The sequence below is a fragment of the Cebus imitator genome, unplaced genomic scaffold (genome assembly GCF_001604975.1).
Source record: "Cebus imitator isolate Cc_AM_T3 unplaced genomic scaffold, Cebus_imitator-1.0 Scaffold334, whole genome shotgun sequence".
Lineage (NCBI taxonomy): Eukaryota > Metazoa > Chordata > Mammalia > Primates > Cebidae > Cebus > Cebus imitator.
The window spans coordinates 2,052,510-2,070,692 of NW_016107649.1; the positions used below are offsets into that span (position 1 = coordinate 2,052,510).

The 18,183-nt window shown below is 42.0% G+C and overlaps 1 protein-coding gene across 2 annotated transcripts in view; it reads right to left on the minus strand.

The window, feature by feature from the left end:
• Positions 1 to 18,183, minus strand: part of TNFRSF21 (TNF receptor superfamily member 21) — a 73,240-nt gene that overhangs the window by 49,825 nt on the left and 5,232 nt on the right. For both annotated transcript variants that reach the window (XM_017505163.1, XM_017505162.1), the window contains exon 2: positions 213 to 864. In XM_017505163.1, the coding sequence (XP_017360652.1) occupies positions 213 to 864 (652 nt within the window). The remainder of the gene's footprint in view (positions 1 to 212; positions 865 to 18,183) is intronic.

Consider the following 18,183-nt stretch of genomic DNA (forward strand, 5'->3'; position numbering starts at 1 on the left):
TCATCTCCCCTAATAGAAAACTTCTGAGTCTAAATGTTTCTAATAAGTCCAAAGAAGCCAGATTTAATTAGCCACCATATGAAGGCCTCTTCTCCAAGGGGTGACTTTGGAATATACAAAATGGAGAAAACATCTTTGGTACAAGCCCACTCTTGGTAGCTCCACTGGGCTCAAAACCTTCCTCAAATAAATAATTCATGAGGTTAAGTTACCTTTGGGAACATAAGTGGAGGAAGGGACTTCATGGGATTCCATGTGCTCAGAGGCTGAAAAGATGGCTGTGCCAGGGGAAGGTGAGGTGGAGCTGGAGAAGGGCGGGACTGTGCCACAGATGTTGTCTGCCTCCTTGGTCCCCGGCTTGATCACCACCAGTTTCTGACTCAGACAGTCTGTGTATGCTTTGCATTTCATCACACTAGAAGGCACATCTGAGAAGGTACCCCGAGCACACTGCTTACACCGCACATCCTCAGTCTCCGTCCCTTTCTTCCGCACACCCCAACCCACGGGACACACTGTATGGGGGGCACAGGTAGCGTTAGACTGGAACATGCCAGGTGGGCAAATGCATTCTCGGTCAGTCAAGGCAGCACAAGGTAATTTCTCAATCATTGGCCATGGGCATGGCTGACTACAGTCATGGCATTTCTCTATGCCATTCTCATGCCTGGTAAAGGTCCCCACAGGGCAATGGCTGCAGACGCGCAGGCTCGTGTTGGTACAATGCTCAGAGACATAGGTTCCTGCTGGACACTTGTCACAGGTTAGCACCTGGCCGGTGGCACGGTCAACATGGCGGTATGTGCCAATGAGATTTGAGGGCTTCTGTTCTGGCTGAGCAGTGGTGGTGCTAAGGAATCCAAGCTGAAAGAAACAGAAGGGCAGGGAAAGAGAAAAGAAAAAACAAGATGTTACATAGAAGCAGAGAAGAAAAAGGGCCAACAATTCCAGCACCAACATCATCATTCCTGTTAAAGATCTGACCAGGACTGCATCCTCTTGACAGGACTGCTGCAACATAGTAGAAAAAGAGAAACGAAGACTTATATCCCACCCTAGTGCTTGACCTACTGGCTGTGATGCCTTGGTTTTAGTGCCTGACCTTTGTCTCTACGTCCTTATTTTCCATGTGTAAAACGAAACTGACAATGCCTCTCAAATTGATTATAAAAATCAGTTGAGAATATGTGTGTGAAAACATGTTGTAGCTGAGATTTAAAATGTTAAATACAGCTGGGTGCAGTGGTTCACACCTGTAACCCCAGCACTTTGGGAGGCTGAGGCATGCAGATCACCTGAGGTCAGGGGTTCGAGACCAGCCTGGCCAATATGATGAAATCCACCTCTACTAAAAATACAAAACTAACCAGGCATGGTGGTGCATGCTTGTAATCCCAGCTACTCAGGAAGCTGAGACATGAAAATCACTTGAACCTAGGAAGTGGATGTCACAGTGAGCTGAGATCGCACCATTGCACTCCAGCCTGGGTGACAAGAGCAAAACTCCACCTCAAAAAAAAAAAAGTTATATACTAGTCAAAATCCAAATGCAACAAGAAAATTATTTGCTTAATAGTTGTCTTCCTTTTCCCAATCCCAATGTTAAGCTGACATTTCGTGATGCCAGGACAAATCAACTGAGAACCTGGAAGGCATACATTCAAGTTGCCACTTCCACAGCACCAGACTGCCTGTTTGGCATTACCCGATAGTCATGGTGTGATTTTTTCAGACAGTTTGCCTACATGAAGCTAAACTTTTCGTTTTTATTTTTCAAAACGGAGGCAGGCCCTTGGCATTTTTGTAATGTGCTTTAAACAACAGAGTTTATGCTTTTTGATTCACACCCTGTTTGTTCAGCCTCTGAAAACCATAGCTAGGAAAGCATGGGCCTGCAGTCACCCAGGAGAGGAAGCACAAAGCTAGACCCAGCAAGAGGGGGTCAACAGGCACTTAGGGGAAAGGAAATTATATTTGTGGGACTAAATCCTGAGGTTCTTCTGAGAAGAGAGGGGGGGAGATTATTAAGAGAAAGTTTTTCTGCGTTAATGAATATTGAGAAGTTCCAACAGTTTTTACTATCCTTTATGAAGTTTATGTGTCAAGAAAATCATGGCTGCCTCAAACTATCAGCTACCCAGCAGGACAAATTCCTTCTAAACTGGCTTCTATACCAGTGACTAAGAGAATAAACCAGAATTTTTTTCATAGTGATCAGAAACTGTCTGTCTTTTTAGCACCTTGACACTTAATTCAAGGTTCAATTCCCTCCCACCCCAAAATTTAACTAGTTGAATCAAAAGTATTTCCCTGGAAGTCCCTTCCCCTATCCCAGAGCTGCTCATCTAGTTAAATGACAATATAGAAAACTAATTTTCAGTTTATGAGGGTATATTCACTTTTTCTGTAGAGACCCTCCCCTCACCAAAAAAAGGACAGTTATTGATTCTCTTGTTAAGAAACTTAACCTCATATTGGAGCCTGAAAAAAAACCTCCTGCTTCATGATCAATTCTGTAATGTCTTCCTCTTTCCCTTCTAATTTTACCTTTCCTTTTCTTGCTCCTTCTACTGGCAAAATAAGCCCCAGCCACCTTTTTCTGAGCACAGCAGATGCACTGGATAAAAGGACCCATCCTGTGGAGCCCAAGTTACAGTTGTCAAGAATACCAGCCGGGCACAGTGGCTCAAGCCTGTAATCCCAAACCTTCAGGAAGCCAAGATGGGCAGATCATTTGAGGTCAGGGGTTCAAGACCAGCCTAGTCAACATGGTGAAACCCCATCTCTACTAAAACTACAAAAATTAGCCAGGTGCGGTGGCATGCACCTATAATCCCAGCTACCCAGGAGGCTGGGGTGGGAGAATTTCTTGAGCCTGGGAGGCAGAGGTTGCAGTGAGCCAAGATCGAGCCACTGTACTCCAGCCTGGGATGACAGAGTGAGACTCCATTTCAAAAAAAAAAAAAGAATACCAACAACAAGATTAGACCCTATCTCTCCACTAAAGACCCAACCCAACAGGTTGCAAAAGTGGCTCTGCTCTGTACTTCCTGGAGTGTCTACAGGCAAAAGCAGTTTTAGATAGCTGCAGTGTTCTGAAAGTTTGAAAGCTGTATTAGTAACCCAAATGGCAGGTTATTACACTTCAATTAATGAAAGAAGAGAACCAAACCCAAGATCTGGGCAGGGGATGGTGGTCAGTGATGAATATCATCACTCTGGCGTGCTGTGTGATCTAAGTCAGTCTCCCTACCTGTGTGGGAGGATGAGCAGTCAGACACCTACACACACTCATGAGGGTGGTCTGCAGAGCGAGCACAGGAGGTCATGAATAGCAAGTATGTGTGTATTTGGATGTGGAGTTGGGGTAGGCTTCCTACAGCTTTCTGTATTTCCCCCCAAATATGCACTTCTAAATCTGAAGTAGGGAACTCTGATTACTGAGTTACCAAAGAGATTTTCCTAGCTGTACATAAAACCCACCTCCAAACTCCACAGCCCCCACACTCTCTCAGACTTTCAGTGGATTTTAGAGCTCTTTGCTCTTTTGGAATAACAGATCAAGTTTCTAATTAAAAGCAAAACTCGGCCCTGTTTAAACTGTATCATACTAGGTAACCCACTTTAGACAATGTGTCGCTAAAAACAGACCTTTAAATTACCTCATATAACCAGAGACAATTCCAGCTCCCACAAGCAGAGCCAACAAACAATGATCCCTCTGCAGTCGTGCCCGGGCTGAACACTAGAAGTGAGATTTGTGCAAAAACTAGACACTATGAATTCATTAGGCAAATACTTATTGAAGACCTAACAGGTGTGTGCATGACACCATGCCATGGGCTGAGGACAGAACCTTGAGAACCCTATTCCAGCCCTTCTGAAGTTTACATTCTAGGCTGGGACAAACAAAAAAAAAAAGAATATACCAGTAATTTCTCAATTAGAATTGAGATCACTACTGAGAAAGGGAAATACAGAATCTTATGAGGAAATTTAACAGGTGTTTCCTAGCTCAGGGAAGTTAAAGAAATGTTTTGGATACAGCTCATAAGGATGGCGAAGCAGAAATTAACCCCAGGCAAGAAGCAGTGAAGAGGGGTTAGGCAGAGAGAACACCAGAGCAAAAGTGTGAAACAGAAGGAAGCTCAGCACAGCTAAAAAGCTTGTGGCTCTATCTCAAGATGCAACAGAGTGGCCACAGTTACATCTGAAGAGGCTCCATGTGCTGATCTTAATTCAAAATGCAATGAGAAGTCATTAAATGTTTACATAATAAGTGGGAGGAAGAAGCATATAAATGCATCTGTGAATAAAAAAGCTATCTGCTTCAGAGCAGAGGGTGAAAGTGGTATGGGGGAGAATAGACGAGAAAACCCAGTTGGAAGGTGAAAGCCAACATGGAAGGTAGCGGTGACCAGGACTAGGGTGGCAGATGTGGAAATGGAGAGAAGGTGACAGATTTGAGGGCTCAGGTCAGCTGAATTTGGTAAATGATTACGTAAAGAAGGGGAAAAAAGAAAGAAACGAGTGGTTTTCAAATAGACCTTAAGAGAGCACTGGACAGAACACAGTTCTCAGGATGCCCCTTGGACCAGGGAGGGGTGGGAGGTAGGCTCCAAGCCCCCCATCTCTGTCTAAACCAAGCAGCTCCACTTTACCAATTTGCAAATGGGGCTTTCCAAGTAAGAATTCATTTGCAGGAGGGTTTACTCCTAAAACATGTCTGAAAATTACTGAACTAGATAGAGGGACCTCAAAGGCCTTTTCCAATTCTGAAGTAAACAGTTAACCCAACCTGTCCTACAAAGCTGGAGGGACTGCTCACGGGCTCTTTTGCCTGATTGAAACCCTGCTAGAGGAAGAGTTGGCAATGTCCCTTTCTCTTTACAGAGACTCAAATGGCACTTGAGAAAAGCCATTTTCCTGGGCCTTTTAGTCAACTCATGATCTAAAACTAGGGCTTTTCCCACTAGCCTGGTGGCAATCCTCTGATTTCTGAGAAAATTAAACCACTGTAAAAATCATTCCCAATGTTGATCTGGGAGTGAAGCAATGGGTAATGAGGGTGAGGTGGATCCCATTCAAAAGTGGCATTTAAGAATGATTTCGGCCAGGCGCAGTGGCTCTCACCTGTAATCCCAACACTTTGAGAGGCCAAGGGGGGCGGATCACCTGAGGTCAAGGAGTTCTAGACAAACCTGACCAAAATGGAGAAACCCCATCTCCACTAGAAATACAAAATTAGCTAGGCGTGGTGGCGCATGCCTGTAATCTCAGCTACTTGGGAGGTTGAGACATGAGAATCGCTTGAACCTGGGAGGCAGAGATTGCAGAGAGCCGAGATCACACCATTGGACTCCAGTCTGGGCAACAAAAGTGAAACTCTGCTTAAAACAAAAAAGGTTTCTGTATAACAGGACAACAAGTTGAGACGCCACCCAAAGCTAATGCTAGGAAAACACCTGAATCAGGGGACACAATCACTGAAAAGTGCAAGAAGGTGGGAGCCAGAAGATCTGAGGCTGAGTCCTACCTGGTCAAGATCCTTAATTCCTTCATTTGTACAGAGTTGGATAAACTAAACCAGAGGCTCACCAAAGCCTCAGGTCTCAAAGGCAGCATCAAAATTACCTGGGAAGCTTTTTAAAAAATTAACATCCCAGCCCCATCATCTAAGATCATTGTGAGTCTGCAATGGGGCCAGGAGTTTATTTGGTTTTAGCTTTGGTTCATTTTCTTTTTCAGCTTTCCAAGTGATTCTGATGCTCATCCAAGTTCTGGACACCCTGAACTAAGGGCTCTAATCTCTGATTCTGAGACACATTTTGGAGACCACCCAGTCGCACTCCCTGCACCACTCTCTCAGCCTCTTAACCAATCTGGCACATTGTTTTAATACTGCCAGGTATTAATTAGTATTTTTATGATGAAAATAAATATTCGTGTAATAATTCTAACAATTAAGAAATATAGAGTAAAACATTTAAGTCTCTGCTCAAATCTACTCATCTCCAGAGAGATTCACTCTTAATTTTGGTGCACATGTTTCCAGACACTTTTCTGAGCATTTGCACCTAATATATACATACAAGCATGCATACCTTAAATTGGCTATTCTCATGGATTTTTGCTTTGTCTTACATACCCAACGGGGACTGTCTACACACAGTGTTCTGTGATTTGCTTTTGTTCATCTTCTAACACTGCATCACTAAACTTTGCAAGTCGGAATAGGTTGTATTCACCTCTAACCCTCTAAGTGTTTACAATTATATCTGCCAAGTTCCACCTTCCCTGTGAAGCCTTTGAAACTATTTCTAGACACCCAGATTCCAAGTAGATGAGTGAACTCTTCATCACATTTCCTGTTTCTGTTCATCATATTGGTGCCTAATTACATATTGTCCTGTGATGTTTGCTGATGGCCTCATAAGTGTATATATACTTATCTTCCCATAATGATTATAAGCAGCTCAAGGCCAGGGACAACCACATAGATTGCATTTCCTCCCTTGCACAACTACCTCAATAATGAAGATCATGGAAATAAGAAGCAAAGCATCCTTCAAACCAGGGGTCAGCAAACTAAATCCTACATGCCAGTTGTTCTTATAAACACGATTAGAATTCAGCCATTCATGTAGGTATTGACTATGGCTGCTTTCATGTTACAGTGGCAGAGTTGGATAGTTGCAAAAGATACTTTATGGCCTTCAAACTTAAAATATTATCCAGCCCTTTATAGAATGCACTATATATACTATATGCTGGATAATATACTATCCAGCCCTTTATAGAAAAAGTCTGTCAACACCTGCATAATGCAGTCAAAAGAAATATAAAAAAATAGAGAGAGCGGAAGCTCACTCACAGGAATCATCAGACCTCTGAGAGTTTAGCAATGAGTACTGAGATCTTGGCTTCCTTTCATGACGCCCACTCTAACTCACACACCAAATCCATCCTTTCATCCCCTGCCTAAAACTCTCAATCACTTCCCACATGACTTAGATGAAAGGCAAAGTCTTTAACAGAGATATGATTTTCTCTGGAATGCCATCCCTGACCGCCTCTTCACTAATGAAAACAAGTTTCACAAGATCCCCTCATTCCCTTTTTCCCCCCTCCAAGTATGGCTACCATAATTTTGTACTTACACATTTTTCTGTTTAGCTTGTCTTCCCCTGTGGATCACAAGCTTCATGAGGAGAAGGATCAGGTCTATTTCATTTACTGGTGCTATCCAAGCCCTCAAGGAACCAATTCACAGTAATATCTGACAAGTGTTAGCTGAATAAATGAATGAATGGACTTACAGATCATAAATAATTAGAATCAGCATATTAAAAGTGGTCATAGAAAAGGTTGCTAAAGATGAGCACAGGTTTAAAAGGGAGCAGGAGAAAACCCAAAGCCTTCACAATGTAGCCACAATAACTCAAGAGATAAAGCAGTCTGGTCTTATACCCTTCAGTAAAAGGGCAAATACTTCATTTCACCTCCAAAGACCCTCAGGACATCACTCTGTTTTAACAGAACTACAAATGGCTGACGAGAATTACACTCTGCAGGGTGCTTAAGGTGACAAGCAAATGTATCAAAGAGTTAAAACATTCCCTTCTCATTTCTTTCCTTTCTTTTTTTTTTTTTTTTGGTGAGGGGCGGGGTCTTACTACGTTGCCCAGACTGATCTCAAAATCCTGGCCTCAAGGGTTCCTGCCACCTTAGCCCCTCAAAGTGCTGGAATTGTAGGTATGAGCCACTGTACCCAGCCTTCCCTCTTATTTCTTTAAAAAAGGTAATACTAACTTGTCAATTAGAATTATAAGCAGCAATTTTCCTCTAGAAATTATCTATGCTCCATCCTAGTTGAAACATGAGTTGTTTGGAAAATTTCATCTATCTAGGGCATTTATTTCACCAACAATGGATAAATGAGGCAAATATCAGTGTGCCTTCCCAAACTGTACAGGATTTATGAGCACCATAAATGCCCACTGAATGATTAAAAGGTAAACCCAGAACAATACAAATTTCAAAAGAGGGAGGAGGTAGCTCTAAATAACCAACTGTAAAGACTCCCTGGGCTTCCGCGTTCACCCTGGTGAGCCACATCACACCTGTCCTGTTGTCACATCTATTCTAGAGATGGGCCTAAGGACAAGAAGCACCCAGATTTGCAAAGACATGTCAGAATGTCGATGCCTATTTATTCTTTAACAATTCTTACTCCATGACCTCATCCTTCAAACAAACAAAAGATTCCTCACAGCTGATGGTTACAACATATTTTTGTCATTCTTGCTCCCTATCAAATTCTAATAATTTTTAATGGAAAATGAGCAAAGAGAAGGCAGTGATAAACTTTTTTTCTATTCATAAGAGGCAGGCAGGAAGACTGCCTATGAGTTTGCTGCAGAGTTTTTTTAATGCTGCATAAAACTAATATTTTGAAGAGGAAGCCTAGTTACTGTAGAGATGATAATGCAAGCAAGTTATTCCTGAGATAGTGAATATAAAATATGATAGGGCAATATACATTATTCCTGAGATAGTGAATATAAAACATGATAACAGGTGATCAAAAGGCAAAAGCCAGGCAGAGCTGGACCTTCCAGAATTTCTGATCATTTTATTTTGAGCATCACATTGAATGTGTAATATCAAGACACTGGCTGCTTAGAATCCTGTAGATTTTAAGCCAGGGAGGTAGGAGGGGAGTGGCAGGGAGAGAGGGAAAGGAATGCACAAAGAGGAAAGCTTCAAGGACAGAGCTTCCACAAATCACAGACAGAACTGTTCCCAGTTACGTTGCATAAATTTGGTCAACTCCTGCATTTTGTACTATCCTCTCTGATTTAAAAAAGTCTTCTGTTGCTAAGGCAAAGCAGGGACTGTTTTTAAAGCTGATGAACATAGAGGATGCCAAGGCTAGAATGTACTGACTGCAGGACCAGAGGAGGCAAGCTCAGGGGACACTGGAAAAAAAGAAAAGCCAGGCGAGACTTAACCCAGGTGCTGTTTTCCCTGGAACCTGCAAAGCAGGAGTGTGTACTCTCAGCAGCACTCAGTCCTGCAGTCACAGAACCTCATCTCCTTCCGTCTCCTTAGAAATAACTATTTCTAAGACTTCTGCATACATGAAGAAGCCAAGAGTAGGCTCCCCATTTATTTAGTCACTAAGTAGTAAATGAATTGGCATTCCATGCAAGACAGAGGAAAGATACAGAAGGAATGCTACTTGGTGCTCACTAAGGATTTACGGAAAAGCATATGAACCAAGGCAAAACCAATGACTACGGCCAGTGCAGCAACTCCAGCATAAAAGCACGCATAAGCCAGGTGTGGTGGCTCACGCCTGCAATACCAGCACTTTGGGAGGCTGAGGCAGGCGGATCTCGAGGTTAAGAGATAGAGACCATCATAGCCAAAATGGTGAAACCCCATCTTTAAATATTAAAAAAATAAAATAAAAAATCACGCATAAACAAAACCCATTAATATTTTAGCCTATAGTCTGCCAAGCAGCCCACATCTAGCAGGAACTAGCTAGGTGTGATACTGTGATATAATAAATACACATTTGGTCTCTATCCTTGTTTTCTGGGGCAATACCCTAAGCCTTAAAATCTCCAGAGATAAGAATGTTTTTTGTATGCTAATGAGATGATTAGTGACTGTGGGCTGCTAGATAGCTTCATCATAGAGACTGGTCACAAGAAAGGCCAAGGTATGATTAGAGAGTTGGGACTTTCAGCCCCACTTCCAACCTCAGTGAAGGGGAGAAGGGCTGAAGGTTGAGCTGATCACCCATTGCCAGTGATATAATCAATCACGTCTAAGTAATGAAGCCTCCATAAAAGCCCAAAAGGACTGGGGTTTGGAGAGCTTCTGGGCAGCTGAACACCTGGAGGTTCCTGCAGTGTGCCACACCCAGAAAGGGTATGGAAGTTTCATGCCCCTTTCTATACACCTTGCCCTATGCATCTCTTCCATCTAGCTGTTCATCCATATCCTTTATTATATTAAGAAACTGGAGCTGGGTGTGGTGGTACACACCTGTAGTCCCAGCTACTCAGGAGGCTGAGTAAGTAGTGTATCCCTGAATTTTGTAAGCCACTCTAGCAAATTAATCAAACCTGAGGAAGGGGTTGTGGGAACCTTGATTTATAGTCAGTCAAACTGAAGCACAGGCAAAATAACCTACGGCTTGTGTTTGACATCAGTCATTGGGAGCAGTCCTCTGGGACAGTCTTTAGACTGTGGGATCCGACACTACCTCAAGGTAGATAGTGTCAGAACTGACTTGAATTAGAGGGCACTCAGTTGGTATCCACTGGAGAATCTGGTGTTAAAGGTAGTGTGTTGAGCCTTGTGTGTGAGTAGAAAAACATGTTGGTTTTTTTTATCCTTAATTCTGGGTGGCCTTGGCAAATGGCTCACTTTTGTATCTCTGCTTCCTCATTAGTATAAAGGAGTTAATTAACAATATCTACTCTTAAAAGACTGTTTTGAGAATGAATTGTTAATACAGATAAAGCAGGCAGAACTTGTCTGACACATAGTAAGTGTTCCATAAATGTTATTTTAATTATCACTCTCACCAACTTAACAATGGACTATATTTTTACAATCTTTTAGTTTTATTTTATTTTTTAGATTTTCTAACCAGTGATGGAAAATCCTCTCTTTTTTTTTAGTTTTTCGAGACAGAGTCTCGCTTTGTCACCCAGGCTAGAGTGTAGGGGCACAATCTTGGCTCAATGCAACCTCTGCTTCCTAGATTTATGTAATTCTCGTGCCTCTGCCTCCCCAGTAGCTGGGATTACAGATGTGTGCCACCACGCCTGGTTAATTTTTGCATTTTTAGTAGAGACGGGGTTTCACCATGTTGACCAGGCTGGTCTTGAACTCCTGACCTCAAGTGATCCACCTGCCTTAGTCTCCTAAAGTGCTGGCGTTACAGGTGTAAGCCACCACACCTGGCCAAGACAGTCTTTCAAAACACCCCAATTAAAATGCAAATATTCAGTTCCTGAGAAGTGTATCAAAGACCAGATTTTTAAAAGCTATAATCTGAAACAAACTGTCCTGGACAGAGCATACAACAAAACAAAAAATACAGACTGCACAGTAAAGTGTTAAAAGAAAAACTTGGGCCCACTGGCATTTTCAAAACATCTAAAATAAAAACTTGGTTATAGCAAATGAGAAAACACAGAGAGCAGAAAGGATTTGCTATTAATAAGTACACTTTAGATAACTGGAGCAGAATTTAAGGAAGCATTTCCCACATTAAGTGAGTTTTCCTGATCTAGTCCCATGGGATATTAATGATTCTATGGTCTAAAAAAAGAATGCACATGGGAGGCCAAGGGGAAACGATTGCTTGAGCCTAGGAGTTTGAGACCAACCTGGGCAAAATAGGGAGGCCTTGTCACTACAAAAAAATTTTTTGAAAAAGGAGCCAGGTATTGTGGTGTTCCAGCTACTCAGGGGGCTGAGTGAGGTAGGAGGATCACTCGAGCTCAGGAGGTTGAGGCCACAGTGAGCTGTGATCATGCCACTGAACTCCAGCCTGGGTGACACAGCAGATTTAAATAAATAAATAAAAACTTTAAAAGAGTAAGTTCCAGCACCTGCCTGTCTCTGTATTGCTCACAAGCTAAGAACAGTTAAACGTTTTTTTCAAAATATTATAATAGTTTTTATACCATTTTAAATAGTTTTTTAAAAATCGAATACTAATATTTTGTGACATATAACAATTATATGAAAATCACATTTTAGTGTCCACAAATAAAGCTTTATTGGGACACAGCCACACCCAATCTCTTAGGTATTGCCTAGGGTTGCTCTCACCATTCAAACGCAGAATTAAATAGTTAGAGCAGAAACTACATGACCCATAAAGCTGAAAATATGATACCATCTGGCCCTTCACAGACAAAGTTTACTAGCCTCTGGTCTAAAAGTTTAGAAAGTGCTCCTGATTAGAGCCTTCTGTCAGAAAGGCACAATTAATATTAACCTATTGAAGGCCCCAGCAGGCCCTGCAGGAGAGCTGCCAGAAATGACCCAGCTGAACCTAGCACTCCCCAAACATATTTGACTATACAACCCTTTTCTCATGCAATGTGTATTACTATCTTGCAGAACACATTAACGTAGTTTCTTATCACAAATACGACACTGGAGTCCAAAAAGTCAACAAACCCAACATTTAAAAGATCACATAGAAAATTCCAAGTTGGCCGGGGCAGTGGCTCATGCCTGTAATCCCAGCGCTTTGGGAGGCCGAGGCGGGCGGATCACGAGGTCAGGAGATCGAGACAATCCTGGCCAACATGGTGAAACTCCGTCTCTATTAAAAATACAAAAATTAGCTGGGCATGGTGGCGCATGCCTGTAATCCCAGCTACTTGCGAAGCTGAGGCAGGAGAATTGCTTGAACCCAGGAGGCAGAGGTTGCAGTGAGCCGAGATTGTGCCACTGCACTCCAGTCTGGCACCTGGCGATGGAGCAAGACTCTGTCTTAAAAAAAAAGAAAAAAAAGAAAAGAAAATTCTAAGTTATTAAAATAGTTTACTGCACCTGAAAATGGATCAATTTCTGTTCAAATGAACAGCATCAACAAAATGAAAATATTCTCAGACACAAAAAAGAAAACAGGTTTAAAAACATAAATCTCAGCTGGGTGTGGTGGCTCATGCCAGTAATCCCAGCACTTTGGGAGGCCAAGGTGGGAGGATCACTTGAGGTCAATTCGAGACCAGCATGGCCAATATCGTGAAACCCCGACTGTACTAAAAATACAGTAATTAGCCAGGCATGGTGGTGCATGCTGTAATCCCAGCTACTCAGGAGGCTGAGAACAGAAAATCGCTTCAACCCAGGAGGGAGAGGTTGCAGTGAGCCGAGATCGTGTCACCTGCACTCCAGCCTGGGCAACAGAGCGAGACTCTGTCTCAAAAATAAAAACATAAATCTCAACTTTTATGTTATTAAATATAATACTATTAAAGGTAGAATGTAAAAATGTGACATACACTGCTAATAAAAGCTTATAAAACTAAAAATGTATATAAAGAATTCATGCAAATGTGACTAACATTACTTCTACTTAATAGTTATGACAGAGGGCTACATGAGTACATAATTACAAAGGAGATCATCTTGTGGATAAATGTTTGACATCCCTAGGAACTACTGAAATTCAAATTTGCACAACCAAGGACCCTCACACATCTACATTAAAGCAGCATAAATAATTTGAAGTTATAAACTCCAATGCTCAAAGGCTTGTAGGCTAGAAAGCACATTTATAGTTGGCTGGTGGCATTCTAAATTAATTCCGTTCTTCTGGACTACAATCTGGCAATGTACAGCAAAAGCCATAAAACTGTTCATTCACTTCCTTGGACCCAGCAATTCCACTTTGAGGAACACACCTTGGCGAAACAACCTGAAAGGAAAAAGTAATTGGTTTGTACAGAGACAACTTCATTAGTGCTACTCGCAGTGGAAGATCAAAGAGACAGCAAGCCAAGCATCCAACAGTGGAATGGATCAACACAGTGCCAGCTGGAGGGGACAGAGCTATTAAAAAGTGGCAGCCATAAAGGCTTGAACTGACATGAATCACGGGCACCTCAAACTTATTCAATATGCATCCAAACTTAAGGCCTCCCTGCTTCACTCGCTGCTCCCCAAGCCTTCCTTTTCAAAGTAATCAGACTACCATAGACTGCTCAACGTGGGAACCTAGGAATCAGCCTTGATCACCACTTTCTTTCAGTATCACTTGCTCCCTCCTATCCCACCATCAGCGAACTCTCTCCAAAATTTCTATCTAGTAATCCCCATCTTCATTTTCACTGCCCTAGCACCATCATCTCTACCCTGAATTATTGTAAAAGGTGCTAACTGGCCTCCAGCTTCTATGCTCCCCTTTTCTAATCCATTCTCCACAGCGAGGTTTTTTTTTTTAATTGCATTCAAGTCATATTATTACCCTGCTTCCCACTGCACTGAGTGATGTCCTGATTCCTTAAAGAATCTTGTATGATATGGCCCCTGCCCGCCTTTTCAGCCTCAGTCACCATAACCTTCTTTCTATTCTCTGAACACATAGGCTCTTCCTCCCTCTGGGCCATCCCACATACTGTTCCCTCCTCCTGGCATACTCTTCTGTCTGTTCTTTAAATGGCTGGTTCTAATTAAGCATCATCCCCTCTGCGAAGTCCAAGAAGGAAAGACCATGAATAACCTTTCACTATCATATACCCAGAGTCTAGCAATGCCTGACATTTAATAGATGCTCCATAAATTTTATTAAATAGATAAAATATAAATAAACCTCTGTAGGACAACAGAAAATAGCTACACTAAGAAAAGCAGAACACAAGCAGGTACATACACATTCGTTTTAACTATACACAAATACTGTAAACAAAGAGAATTGAATTGGAATGACGCATAAAGAGAATTCTACACTCACTAGGTTCTTCTAGTCTGCCAACTTAAGTTTAAATTGTTCTCTCTTACTAAGTCAGCTACCCTTCAGTTTTAGTTCAAAGTACTGAGACGTAACTCTAGCTCCAACTACCCTCTAACTTGTCTAGAATGCATGAACAGTTAGTTTAAATCAAGATCCTTCTGAAATTCAGTCATCATTTATTGCTTAATCACTATGTGTCAGGATATTGAGCCAGAAACACAAAGATGACTAGCATATTGTCTTTGAGAAGCTGAAATGGAAAAACAACATTAGCCCTGAGCATTCCAAATGAGGAAACGCACACAAACCTTGTCCATTTTGTTATTTTTCTTTGACCAGGTCTGCAAGGTTTAAACCCAAGAGGAGAGAAGAGTCATGGACTTCCAAACATAAAGGAATTGCAAAGATTGAATCATGTTATAGTTAGGTGTGTGTCCCCTCCAAATCCCATGTGGAAATGTGATCCTCAGTGTTGGAGGTGGAGCCTCTTGGGAGGTGTTTGGTTCATGAGGTAGACCCCTGATGAATGGCTAGGCACTGTCCTGTTGGTGATAACTGAGTTCTCTGTTAATTGCTACCAGAGTTGGTTGTTTAAAGAGCCTAGCACTTCCTTCCCTCTCTCTTGCTCCCTCTCTCAACATGTGACACATAAGCTGCCCTTACCTTCTGCCATGACTAAAAGCTTCCCAAGGCCTTACCAGAAGCCAAAAGGATGTTAACTCCATGCTTCTTACAAAGCCTGCAGAACCGTGAGTGAAATAAACCTCTTTTCTTTATAAATGACCCATTCTTGGGTATTTTTTTAATACCATCACAAAATGGATTAACAAAAAATATCCAGCTAAATTATTCTGGGGACTTGTTACCACTTGCCTTAGAATCTCTTTCTTCCTTCCCAACACTCCTGCCTCTTCTAATCCTGGGTAAGCTGACCTGGCCAGATAGAGGATGAAATCTAACAATGGTCTTGTCCCAAAGGTTATCTGAGAGATCAGAATTCGAACCTGTTTTCCAGGACATACGATTAATTTCCTCTCACCCTTTGCCTTTTCCTGGTTTACTCAGTCTCTACAACCTACGAAGTGATGTTTAAAAGCTTACTTAAGCGAGTGCCAGCAGTGGCTGTGACAAACCACACACAATCACGTGACCTCTGACACCCCCTCAAATCATGGAGTTAAACCAGTTTCTAAGAGACCTGAAATGAAAAGTGAACAAAGGAAATACTAATAACAGATGGTACAAGCCCATGCACTTATCCTATACAAACAATTAGGCTGGCAACAAAGAAGACCCTAAAAGGTCCTCCAGTTCTCAGGATAAGTGAGTTGACACTACATTGCTAAGCAGAACCCGTCACATGGTTACTCACTAAACAAATATTTTTCAAAATGACCCAAGTAGCAGGAAAGCAAAGCATCCATTCCCTATTTATAACATTTCAATTTGCAGGAGTATCTTTCCATCTTAGCCATGGCACCATTGCCCGTCAGAGTCACACCACAGGAAAATGCTTACCAATGACTGCACACCCTTCTCTTTCAATCCACACACAGGTTGCTCTCACTTCATAACCAGTAGTTTTGGCTAAACTTCCAAGCACCACCGCCGTGCAGAACTGCTCATTAAATTTCTGGAAAGAGAATGTTCAACTCTTTGGTTAAATCATTCCCTTTACAGAAAACAAAATTCTGATAAATTAAGGTGACCTATCGCCTACCAACAACTTGCAGAAAAAGCAACGTGCACAAAGCCACACTGACCTAGATTTAAAACCTCTCTCCAGCAGTTGCCAACTCCATGACCATAAGATTTCTCAAACCTCATTCCATTATCTGTATAATGGGGCTAATGCTACTACCTTACGGACTTGTCAGATTTACTGAGATCATTTGTAGAAGGTATTTAACCAATGTCAAAGATACGTACTCAATAAATAAGGGCGAATGATAACAATATCAATGATGAATAATAACACCCACTTGCTTATTCCTCCCCTCTGGGCTCTCAAAACTGAAGCTCTATTGAATCCACAGCTGCTCTCATTTGATTCCAGGACTCATGGACTCACTCCTCTTCTCTAAATCCATTAAGCTCATGTTCCTTTTCCCGAAACAGATAGATTTGCAAGGGCGCCAAGCAACAGAGCCACACAGCAGCACTGACAGCAGAGGAACAAATAGAAAAGTATATAAAGATTAGATAATGAGCCTTGCTATGACTTAGCTTACTGAGTACCCCTTTACTTTTCTTGTTTTTATTTTTGTTTAGCACAAAGTCTTAGGTATAATTTTTTAGTATGAAGTCACAGGGCAGCATCCTGATCCCCACCCACAACCTGCTCAGTCCCACACTTGCTTGAGATCTCTCTGAGCACAACTTTCCCACCACTGCAAACATCTGTCATCTCCAAAGCCAGGATACAGACAAGAAAATCTTCTGGTGGCTTTTAACACCTCTCAAGAACAGTGAGATAGCTATTGCTCACTGATCTGAGATCACTATTGCTCACTATTACTTTGAGTCAACAGCCTAAGTATCAGTGAACCCCACCTCTGCATAGCCCTAAGTCCTGCCTGTACTCACTGATATCTGCCAGGTTCCTCCCAGGTTATAACCTCTGCCCAAGCTCCTCTCCTCTTGAATTCATGCTAGAAATGAAAGTGGTAGGAAAGCCAGGTGGCAGCATGCAAGCCAATTTAGGATTCCTATTTTATTTTTTGGTATTTGACAAACACAAACACTGGGGCAATGCCAGTATTTATTCATGATCTCGCCCTTATTCCTAAATAATCAAGGCTCAGCAGCTGTTGCTGCTACACCACAAAGCCCAGCCTTCTGCTAAGCTAAATGAGGATTCAACTTTGGGGACCATGTTGATTCCTATTATGGCTCCCGTTATCATTCTGTCAAACAGACATATCTTTGTCTAATGATCCAGACTGAGTCAGCTCCAAGTGATTATTGGACACATGCCCAAAGCTCTGAGATAACCTGGGCTCTTCTTGCCACAGAAGAGAAACACCTGAGTTTGCCAAGAAGTTGTTGGTGACCTGACATCACCGGAATTTGCCAGGCCTGCTTGGGGAAAGAAAGCCAAGAGAATACTAGTGCTTACTGGAAAATAAGCACAAGGAAAAGTCACTCAATTCATACCAGCCCCTGAATAGTAATGGTGTGATAATGTGCCTATTTCCTGTCACCAAAAAACAAACAAACCAAAAAAAGATCTTTATTTAAGGCACTTAAAGTTCATATGCTTTATGAAGGACCAGCTGAGCACAAAATTAATTTGCAAACTGTCTTATGCAGCCTCCAAAGAGGCTTCACCTCTCATCTTCTTGGATTTAGTCGCCTGCAAAGTTAAAGTGTGATGTCCCCACATTCTGCTCTACAGTGCAGAAAGGACAAAGACCACCTGACAGAGCCAGCCCAGAAGCTCACACCAACCTGCTCCTACCCAATACGAGCACACCCAGAGAAAAGGACTGTCTGCAAACTGCCCCGGAAAATACAGCATGACCTGTGCTTACCATATCCCACTTGATAGACTTTTAGTCACACTAAAACATGTAATGCAGGTAGTTGGTGGATACATGCCTTTTCAAGTCTCCTTTTTTTCCCCTCCCAACTTAAGGTAGTCCTTAAATCCCATTTACAAGGATTTTTTTTTTTTTTTT